The sequence below is a fragment of the Lolium perenne genome, chromosome 7, assembly GCF_019359855.2.
Source record: "Lolium perenne isolate Kyuss_39 chromosome 7, Kyuss_2.0, whole genome shotgun sequence".
NCBI classification, from domain to species: Eukaryota; Viridiplantae; Streptophyta; class Magnoliopsida; order Poales; family Poaceae; genus Lolium; species Lolium perenne.
The window spans coordinates 297,310,454-297,321,586 of NC_067250.2; the positions used below are offsets into that span (position 1 = coordinate 297,310,454).

The window sequence follows — 11,133 nt, forward strand, 5'->3', positions numbered from 1 at the left end:
GAGAAGGACGATGATGCATTTGCAGCTACCATGTTCCCTCAAAGATGCAACGTTATCGAGGGTGGGCAACACTACGTATTGAAATTTTTACCACCATCCAGTATCTTTGTCGCATGCCAATTGTGACATGTCTGGTAAGCACAAATGTCAAACACCATGATACGTCTTTCAACTTATATGCTTTCTCTTGTGTTCATGAATATGTTATGGTGGTACTTGTTCAACATTGTCTTTTTCGGCCCGTGACTACGAGTTCTAGATTTAAAGCATATTTTGGGTCCTTTGTCTAGATTTATATTTTCTTAGATCAATTCATAAAGTTGAATTGTTTGCTTTAAAGAACGTCATGGTTCATGTTCAGTCGCAATTTTGTCTACCAAGGAAACCGCCATTTTTGACCAAGATATGCCTGTCAAGATAATCAAGTGCTAAGGATAATCAATATAAATTTAGTCCCGCCGGAACGTAGGGTACTAGCTGGGTGGAATAAATCGACAAGGACAAAACAGAAGATTGTGTATGGACTATGGACTAGTATATATCGAGATTTTCTCATGCAGAAACTGACAGCGGCAGTGACGGCACTGCATTCATGCCAAGATTTCGTTTTTTCTGCAAGAACTCTTCGCCCACTATCCGTAGGCCCGCTCGATCGGACGGCTGCCGTGCCGTGCCGCCACCAGGACAAAACCTACTCGGATTGGACTCCGTTGGACCACGCGACCGAGAAGCCCCGGCGACTCCTTTTCTGCTCCTGTCAGAGGCGAGCGGGAGAAGAAGAGCCGGCGACGACGACGTCTCCGCCGCGCCCGCTCTCTTGCCCCAGCAACAGCAGGTACGCCCGTCACTCCCGGCCACGCGACTCGCGCCGCCCCCGGTCGGATCCGTGCACGTAACTCCTCTTCTCTCCGCGGCCGCCGCCGCCGCGCGCTGCCGATCTTGCGGAACTCTGTTTTTCTTCTTCTCGGTTCTGGGTTTACTTCTGCAATTCCTCTGGTGACCTCGCAAGTCGCCAGTGATCGCTTTTCCCTTCCCCGTTTGTTTCCTCAAGGAGACGGAATTTCTGCTAGGAATCCTGGAAAGAGATTCATCACGCATGCATGCAAAAGGCCAAGACCCCGCCCTTAATTTCAGTACCGTGATTAGCTCACACCTTATAAATTCAAAAGCAAGCATTTTTAGCTTTGCCATCTAGCTAGTGATCGAGGGTCATCCTCCGTAGCCAGATTCCTTAACTCTCGTGGGCTAATCCATCTTTTTGTTCGTGGCGTCTCAGATTGATGACATCATGCCACTCTAAACCCCTTTCCATTATTTTACTTCCCTCTTGCCACATGTCCGTAGGATCCTGTTCCATTTGTTTAGCTGTACGTATGGGGATAAAGGAGTACGTTGAATCGAAGCTTGCATTTCAATATTGGGCAACTGCTAGAAGATATCATCGACTGTTGTTATTTCTATATTCCCCGATCGATGCTGCGTTGGTAATCACACGTTAAGTGTCTTTACCTCCACACCGTCCAATTTGCTCGGGCGAATATTATCCTCCCGTCTAAAGTAGACGTCTTCGGCTCAACCTTCGTCCCTATTGCCGGATTAAGATTGGTTGAAACTGCTACTTTTGTGCACATGTGTACTGTATCTTTCCTCCTGTCCACTGTTCTATGGTCTTGATGTTCGTTTAACTTATCTTATCGTGCTAGTGGCTGTGGTTTTTGCTATCCTACACACTAGGCATATTCTCGGTACTTAACCCAGTGAGTTAGCGTCATTGCAAAGCGTACCTATAAATAACTGCCCCCCTGTTGCATTGTGTTTGCAGCTCCACGGCTTTGAGCATCATTGGGAGAGAGTAAGATGAGTGGCCCGAGGCAATGCTCGTCGCAGCCGCAGTTTATGACTAGCGCCGGGAACAATAACCTCTCCAATGGAGCCGGCACCCCTCTTATCGACACCATAGATGTTGATCAGATTGTTATTTCTGAGGTATGCGGCATGTGCTTAATGCTTTCATAGTTCTTGATTGATTGGTTTTGCAAAAATAAAAGAACAAAAATATCGCCACGGCAGTTGGTTTTCACTCGTTCGACAAAATAATTCTTCCATCTGCATCTGATGTCTTGGCATGCATAGAATTTGCAGTTTTCAACCTGATGTCCCAAAATCAGTTTGTTTGCTGAATTTATTTCTGGATGCTGGATCCAGATGAAGAGAACTAATTATTGCGTGTTTTGTCCTATTGCAGAAAACTAGTTGGAAGAACTTATTTTCATACATAGGGCCCGGATTTCTCGTCTCTATTGCGTATATTGATCCTGGCAATTGTAAGATTATATCTATGTATTGCTAATTTCTACTAATTTGCTATCGTTGTCAGCTCACGATCAATAAAATTTGTCGTTCTTGCAGTCGAGACGGACCTACAGGCTGGAGCACATTACAAATATGAGGTGCATCCTTTCTTCTCTTGTCTCTAGCATATTTTTGGGTACTGTCCATCCTATCTTTCCTTTAAAGTATGGAACTCTATAGACCAAACTTGCTGTTTCGTGAAAAAATCTTTACAAGGAACCATAACTATCTTCTTTTGGTTGCAGCTTCTTTGGATCATACTTATTGCGTCCTGTGCTGCACTTGTAATCCAGTCACTTGCTGCCAGCCTAGGGGTTGTGACTGGTCAGTATTATGAGAAATGCAGCACTAGTACTTCTTTCGCTTAGTGTTTGTTTTTTCATGTGAATGTTGCTGATATTTTTTATAACTTCCGCCATATCATAGGGAAGCATCTTGCTGAGCACTGCAGGGCTGAATATCCCAAGGTCACAAATTTCATCTTATGGATTCTCGCAGAACTGGCTGTAGTTGCATGCGACATCCCTGAAGGTATTAAAATGTGTAAAGTTGACCTTCGGTCGAATACGTTGCATTTTTCTAACTGAATTGCAAAGCTACCTGGATTCAATATTTTAGATGTTTCAGGATATTGCAGATTATGTCATACCATAAACCAAGTCTAAATTAAAATGGCAGTTTGTGATGTGGAAACTGTCAGTTAAAGTTGGCATATAACAGACATATGCAACTTTATGTGGGCTCTGTGTTGTATTTTTATCTAATTAAGTTTCGTGGTTGCCTATTCGTTTCAGTGATTGGAACTGCTTTTGCTTTGAACATGCTCTTCAAAATCCCAATATGGTGCGGTGTTCTCATAACTGGGCTCAGCACTCTGATGCTCCTGTTCCTACAACAATATGGGGTTAGAGCATGTTCTGCTTTCTTTCACAATATTTTTCACAAGTTAATATTTTTACCATAAAGTTACGATGCTAATGGTAATTTATTTTTGCCTTTAATTGGGCGACCTGTTTATTGTCACTTGTGATACAACAGAATCGCTATTTAAATGTGCTTATACTGCGTTAGTTCAGAAGCAGTGTTTGTATTAGTCTTGTTTCTCATGTTGCACATTGATTTCCTTTGTGCAGGTCCGTAAATTGGAATTTCTGATAGCATTTCTGGTATTCTTAATAGCAACATGCTTCTTGGTTGAACTTGGATATTCTAAACCAAATTCTTCAGAAGTTGTGAGGGGTCTTTTTGTTCCTGAAATTAAAGGAAATGGAGCTACAGGTCTTGCTATCTCACTACTTGGTGCTATGGTGATGCCGTAAGCTTCATATACCCCCAGTTCTCTCTCTAAAAAAAATTGAACATATTTTTACTTTTTTTGAACTTTCTCAAACATTTTTTTTAATTTCATCATCAGACCTTTTCATGTTTTTGATAAAAAATGCAGGCACAATCTTTTTCTCCACTCAGCATTGGTACTATCAAGAAAAGTGCCACGATCAGTTCATGGGATTAAAGTAATCTACCTTTACCTTAACCCATTGTGTTAATCGTTCTCATAATTACATATCCTATGTTGACTCATGGTTCGAAAAAAGAAAATCCTATGTTGACCTGGATTTGTTAAACCTTGCTGGTCTGCTCTATTAAACTGACTCATACAGTCTATGTGTTCAGACTTCAGAGCATGCCTTGTTACTAATTTCAGATATACAAGCGTGAAATTAACATACATTTTCCACCTTATTGCAGGAAGCCTGTAGATTCTATATGATTGAAAGTGCATTTGCCCTCACAGTAGCCTTTCTGATCAACATATCTATCATATCTGTTAGTGGTGCAGTCTGCAGTTCAGATAATTTGAACCCTGAAGATCAGATGAACTGCAAAGATCTAGATCTTAACAAAGCTTCATTCTTGTTAAAGGTTGTTCAGATAGTTCTGGTTCCTGACAGTATAGAAGATGTTGTTCATTTTGTGCTAGAAACTCTGTATGGTTTCGAGACAAGTTTACTGCTAATTAGATAGACTTTTATTGAAAGATATTGCTGTATATACCATGTGCTAAGCTGAGCATTTGCAAAAACCTCTCTGATGCATTTTCTTATTTTAACAAATACGAAACACTTTCTGACAAAAAAGCATTATGCCTTATTATGAGGATTTGGTTTTTACTCAATTTACATAGAAGTATAACTCATGCATCAAGAGCTCTCAAATAGACTTTCTAAGTCCCTTATTTCAGTATGTATTCTGATCTGTTTTTTTTTTTTTTTTTCCTTTTGTATGTTGCTGTAGAATGTCCTTGGAAATTGGAGCTCAAAGGTGTTTGCAATAGCATTGTTGGCATCTGGCCAGAGTTCCACAATTACTGGAACTTATGCGGGACAATATGTCATGCAGGTATTTTATCTCTTCTATTGTTAGCCATATCTTGAAAACTGCAAAGGTAAATTGCGCAGTAGATATATCTTGTTATAATGCATGAAGACTCAACCACGTGTGATTGTTATTGGGGTTAGTATCTTACTGAGATTTATGTGGTTCACGGTGAAAATAATTGTACGAAAAACATTATATTTTGAATGTATGCTATTTACAGCAGAGAAACTTTACTTGTTTCTTATTGTAGGGGTTTCTGGATCTTCGAATGACGCCCTGGTTAAGGAACCTTCTAACTAGGTCCTTGGCAATTGTGCCTAGTCTGATTGTGTCACTAATTGGTGGCTCCTCAGCAGCTGGGCAGTTGATTATCATTGCATCGGTAATTCTATCACTCTGCTGATCATCTTTATAGCATACTTCAGTGCACATTGAGGTCACACGCTGCCTGTTTCCCGATTCTAATTTTAAATATTAATTTCTCAATGTTATATGCAGATGATACTATCCTTTGAGCTTCCATTTGCTCTAGTACCACTCCTTAAATTCACTAGTAGCAAAACAAAGATGGGACAGCACACAAATTCAAGATTCGTAAGTAGCTCACCCCAATAACTTGGATATACACAACAATTTTGCAGCGATCCCATTACTCATTATGATTTGCATCTAACTGGCACTCGAATGCAGATTACTGTGCTAACATGGGTGATCGGTTCTTTTATCATGATCATCAACATATATTTCCTGATAACAAGCTTTGTGAAGCTCCTCCTCCACAGTGGAATGTCCACAGTATCCCAAGTATTCGCAGGAATCTTTGGGTTCCTCGGCATGCTCATATATATCGCTGCGATTCTCTACCTCGTCTTCCGAAAGAACAGGAAGTGCACCTTGCCATTGCTCAAAAATGATTCCATGCCCGGGGGCGCAGTCCATGCCGAGGGAGAAGGTTCTCAGCTGGGTCATCTTCCCCGGGAGGATATCTCCAGCATGCAGCTTCCCCATGAGCGGCCTGCGTCTGATCTGGACTAGATGTAGTAGCCGCAATGAGGAAACTATATATTGTTTCTGATGAGGACGGTGCAGTAGCTGCATAGCTGAAGAGCTAGATGTCAGGTATTGACGTAGATAATCCTAGTGGCTTATATAGTGGTAAAATTAAACCTTTCAATCGAAAAGGGATAGATAGTAGCGGCAAATAATATTTACCGTATCATCGATTCTATACAAGTGGATTGTTATTATCTAAAATTCTCTATAAAGGAATAAAAAGATTTTTGCAACATCAGATGAGTGCTAGTAATGGATTTTCATTTATCAAGAATGACAGCAGCGTCTGACTCATCTCAAGGTGAAAAATGTTTACCTTCCGTGCACACTGACCATTTGTGATACAAGAATTGCTTCACATATGAAAGTTAATGTAGTACTAAATTGCTAGAAGGATCAACTAATTGATGCATTGATGGTGCCACATATTTGGGCTTCAATTTCTTGTCTTTATTCAATCCAATCTTATACACCAATGCTCAAACTGTCTAAAGCTTAATAGGACATGGCGACCTTCAGCTCAAATTCTTCTCCGACGACGAGTGACAGCCCGCCGACGTGGGCGGCGCCGAGCCCTCCTCTGCTACTGTAACTGGTGCTGACTGCCCTATTGAACTGCACCGCCGCGCCGTTGACATAGACGGCGAAGTTTCTGGGCGGCTCTGTTGACTGGAGCCCCATGATCACCACCTTGCTGATCACCAGGGTCCGGCTCGGCGCGTACGAGTTGTGCACCACCTGCGACCTCAGCCTGATCTTGCCGTCGCTCCACGTCGCGCAGCTGAACTTCACGAGGCTGAACTCGCTTCTCGCCCCGCCCATCTCCGGCGACTCGCCGTCGTCCAGGAACAGGTCCCCGGCGGCCGTGCCGTCCTCCGCAAGCGCGACCAGGAGGTGGAACGGCGTCCGGCGCGCCTGGGCCGTCGTCATCGCGCTCTGCTGCAGCGGCAGGATGCTGCCGCCGGCCACGTGCACGTACGGCGAGTCCGGCAGCGCAGGGAGCGTCACGCGCTCGCCGGAGCGCGTGTCGACGGCGAGCGAGTGGTTGTAGATGCAGAACCACCGGCCGGCGGGGAAGTAGGCGTCGACGGTGGTGGCGCCCTGCTCGAGCACCGGCGACACGAGCACGCCGCGGCCGAGCAGGAACTGCCTGTCCACGCCGTACGTGGCGACGTCCTCCGGGTAGGAGAAGAAGAGCGGCCGCGCGATGGGCGCCCCCGTGGTGTGCGCCTCGTGCATGAGCGTGTACATGTACGGGAGCAGCCGGTACCGGAGGCCGAGCGACTTCCTCGCCGACGCCGCCACCGACGCCCACAGGTACGGCTCACGCCGGACGGTGTCGATCGCCGAGTGGTCCCTGGCGAACGGGTAGAACGCGCCGAGCTGGATCCACCGCCCGCATAGCTCCTCGGTGGTGACCCCACCGAAGCCACAGATGTCTGCGCCGATCATGGGCACACCGAAGAGGCCGAAGCTGAGCATGGTATTGATGGAGTATCGAAGGTCGTCCCACTTCGCGGCATTATCGCCCGTCCAGTGTGCGGTGTACCGGCCGGAGCCGACGAAGGTTGACCTGCTGAGCACGAATGGGCGGCGGCCGGTGTCCCGGAGCAGCGCGTGGTTCGTGGCGCGGGACTCGAGCAGGCCGAAGAGGTTGTGCGCGTCGTACTCGGACACGCCGCCGTAGTGCATGGCGGAGGCCGGCGTCGTCTTGCTATTGATGGGGCGGTGCACGCCGCTGTTATTGATCCGGTACGGCGGGTCGTCGAGCGCGTTCATCGGCTCCGGGTTGAAGAAGGTGGTGATCTCGTTCATGTCGATCCACAGCCCGTCGACGGGGATGGTGCGCCGGAACAGGGAGATCTCGTTAGCCCAGAATTCGTCGGCGCGCGGGTTCATGAAGTCCGGGAAGTAGACGTCGCCCGGCCACACGTTGCCGAGGAAGTTTGTGCCGTTCCGCTTCAGGAAGATGTCCTGCTTCATCCCACGGACGAACGTTCCGTAGGTCGGGTCGATGCTGATCCCTGCACATCACCAGATCGATCAGCCACCACTTTGTTTTACCATTCTTTGTACATTTGACCGACTCTTGCCGTTGTGTACCTGGGTCTAGGATAAGGACGTATTTCTGGCCGTTTTGGTGGAGCCGGTCGACGAACGGACGGAGCTCGGCGAAGCTGAAGTTGGCCGGATTGAGGGTGAAGTCCTGGAACTTGTTCATGTAGTCGATGTCCGTCCACATCACCTCCAGCGGGATCTTGGCCTTGGCGTAGCCGGCCACCACGCCCTTGAGGTCATCCACGTTCAGGTACCCGTACCTGCACTGGTGAAAACCTGCAGCGCCACGCCATGGCACGCGCGTTCAAGAAACACACTAGTGTGCAGAGTGGGGCGATTTCCACAAAAATAACCCTTTATGGGAAAAACAGCACGAAATGACCCTCCGGCCAAACTATTTCACGTCTCTAACTCTTTTGTGTGGCGCATTTGCGAAGAGCGTCGCACCTGTCTATGTGGCAGCCGTGAGAGCGGCGTCACACATTGTCGGCTGGCAGGCTCGAGCCGTCATGTATGACAGAATGTGTGGCGCACTTGTGCACTTGTAAAGGGAGCCACATAAAAGGGTGTGACGCTCTTGTGAAGGGCGCCACACAAAAGGATTAGAAGCGTAAAATAGTTTGGCAGGAGAGTCATTTCGTGCAATTCATACCCAAAGGGTTATTTTTGTGTAAATCGCCGTAGAGTGGCAAGAAGAAGAATGCAATGTCAGGTTCGTACCAAATGACCAGTACGGCATGGGCGCAGGGCGGCCGACGAGCTGGGTGTACTGGTCGACGACGGCGAGCGGGGATGGCCCGGCGAAGAAGTAGAAGTCGAGGACGCCGCCGATGACCTTGTAGGTGACGTATGACCCGCCGTACAGGAGGTCCATCCCGTTGCTGTTGAGGAGGAGCACGCCGTGCGCGGTTCCCGGCGGCCGCACGTCCATGTAGAACGGGTGCGAACCGTAGAGGTTGACGTCCACGTTGGAGGCCACGATGTCGGCGGTCCAGAGCGTGAAGGTGTCGTTGTGCCGCAGCCGGAAGGTGCGCTTCGTCTGCTCGCCCAGCCCGTACAGCGACGCCCGGTCCGCCGGCAGCGCCGACGTCAGCTCCAGGTACCGGTCCTTGAAGACGAGGTTCGGGGAGGTGTCGAAGAGGACGTCGCCGGTGGAGCGGTGGGAGACGGTGAAGCGGAACGGGGAGGCGTGGATGGTGAAGACGAGGTCGGAGCCCGCGGTGGACAGGACGCGGGTGCGCGGCGGCGAGGAGGAGTCGCCGTTGCCCGGGAGCGGCATGTTGAGGTAGACTTCCTCCGGTGCGGGGCGCGGGATGATGTCCTGTGGCACCTCCCATCGTGGGTGGTCGGCGTCGGTGATGCGAACGCGCAGCCTGGTGTCCGTCTCCAGGCTGCCAACGGCATGACAAACGCAAACGGTGAGCAAAGTAATATAAATCGAGATTACGAATTTATCAATGAAGTGGTCGCATGGCCTAATGGATAAGGCGCTCGCCTCCGGAGCGGGAGATTCTGTGATCGTTTGATCGTCAGAACACTTCACTCTTTCTGGGTGTCGGTTAAGTACTCTTTTGCCCTGTACTCCAGCAAAGGATGGCAATCGGTATGGTATGGATAGGTAATGGATATAAACTTCTACCTATATCCATATCTATGGGTATAAAACTTTACCCATGCCTATACCTGGTGGGTAGGTCAAATTGTATACAAGCCACTCACAATTTTACATTTCTTGACAACAAATTTGATTAAAAAAATAAATTATCTCAACTCAATAACAGGTAGTTGAGTACATAAAAATTAACAAAATATAAAAAGCACATTCTCATATTTTAACTCATAAGTCAACAAAATTTGACGTGTCACATAAGAAATTGAAAATAAACGGGCAGGGTATGGGTATACCCGCGAGTACGAGGCCATACCCGTGCCCTACCCATGACTTAGCGGGCAGGATATGAGTACTACCTAAGGGCATTAAAAAGTACCCATGTGGGTACGGTGTCCATGGATACCCGTACCCGTGGGTAAAATTGCCATCCTTAACTCCAGCATACCCGTACCCGTGGGTAAAATTGACATCCTTAGCTCCAGCAATCTCCTGTAGCACTTACTGTCCGCTAAGTTTTCCTAATCATTACTCTTTACGAAACATGAACAAATCACAAACAACTGGGATTTTTTTCTGAAGCAATACTAATTCCACTCCCACCCAAAATTCCAGCATTTTTCTGGCTTGTGGGGTTCGAGTTCCAGTGTGATCGTTTGATCGTTCGAACACTTCAGCATTTTTGCACGTCTGTCTTTTGTAGCACTTACTATCTGGTAGGTACCCCTCTGTTCCGATTAAATCGACACTAGCTTGGGGTGGTGTTCCATTGAATAGCTAGCTAGCTCGTGTCGATTAAAACGGAATGGAGTGAATAGTCCCAATCATTTCTTAAATCAGCTCTAATCTTACATGGAAATGAAGAAAAATCACAAACAATTGGGATCTTTTCCTGAAGCAATACTAACTCCACCCCCTCCCAAATACTCTAGCTCTGTACCCCCTACAGTACTCTACACACTACACTGAATGATCTCAAGTGATCACGAGGCTAAAGCTCATCGTACCCTAGTCAATGGTGCGATCATATCATACTTGCCTTGCAGTGAGGGAGAGCCTCTGCACGTCTGGCCCGAGCTCCGCGAGCGCCGGCGTCTCGCCGGCGAGCTCCAGCCGCGCCGACAGCGCGCTCCCCGACCCGGCCACCGACACGACGTTGTACCCGCAGCAGTCATCGCCCCGCGACACGGCGAGGGAGCCGACGGCGAGGAGGAGCAGGAGGAGCAGACAGCTAGCTGGCGCAGAGCGCGGCGTCGCCATCAGAGAACGCACGCGAAGCGAAGACGACACCGGTGTGTGCAGCGCAAGGAGACCGGCAGCGGGCCAGCTGAATACTTAATAATGAGTGACGGGATTCGCGCCAGTATAAATAAGCAGAGCAGTGGCGATCGATCAATCGGGCAGGTGATCGATAGCGACTTTAGCGGTGTGGACTCACTCTCGAAATCGATCCAGCGAGCTGGGAAAATATATTGCTCGTTCTCGTGATTGGTGTGGAGGGGAAGATCTGTTTATGAAAAAGAGAGCTGGACTGAAAACAGCAAGTTTTGTTAAAAAAAAAAAAACAGCACGTGGATACAGATCAGTTTTTCAACACCTTTTTTCTTTATATAATCTTGCAGACGAGCCATGCGTTTTCTGTAAAGCTGGGTTGACGTGATCAGTGAGCTAAAAGCTAAAAG

The 11,133-nt window shown here is 47.6% G+C and overlaps 2 protein-coding genes across 2 annotated transcripts; one reads left to right on the top strand and one right to left on the bottom strand.

Moving 5' to 3' along the window:
* Positions 1 to 676: 676 nt before the first annotated feature.
* LOC127312109 (metal transporter Nramp3) lies at positions 677 to 6,019 on the top strand. The gene is made up of 14 exons (XM_051342569.2): positions 677 to 835; positions 1,823 to 1,986; positions 2,246 to 2,324; positions 2,410 to 2,450; positions 2,598 to 2,676; positions 2,779 to 2,883; positions 3,147 to 3,256; positions 3,486 to 3,667; positions 3,797 to 3,866; positions 4,102 to 4,275; positions 4,648 to 4,752; positions 4,982 to 5,113; positions 5,230 to 5,325; positions 5,422 to 6,019. Exons 2-14 carry the CDS (start codon positions 1,858 to 1,860, stop codon positions 5,764 to 5,766), a joined length of 1,647 nt encoding a protein of 548 aa, XP_051198529.1. The 5' UTR covers positions 677 to 835; positions 1,823 to 1,857; the 3' UTR covers positions 5,767 to 6,019.
* A 169-nt stretch (positions 6,020 to 6,188) lies between these two features.
* Positions 6,189 to 10,776, bottom strand: LOC127312108 (probable alpha-glucosidase Os06g0675700). The gene is made up of 4 exons (XM_071823757.1): positions 10,491 to 10,776; positions 8,563 to 9,233; positions 7,888 to 8,118; positions 6,189 to 7,808 (listed from the first exon to the last, which is right to left on the bottom strand). Exons 1-4 carry the CDS (start codon positions 10,709 to 10,711, stop codon positions 6,280 to 6,282), a joined length of 2,652 nt encoding a protein of 883 aa, XP_071679858.1. The 5' UTR covers positions 10,712 to 10,776; the 3' UTR covers positions 6,189 to 6,279.
* Between the last annotated feature and the right edge of the window lie 357 nt (positions 10,777 to 11,133).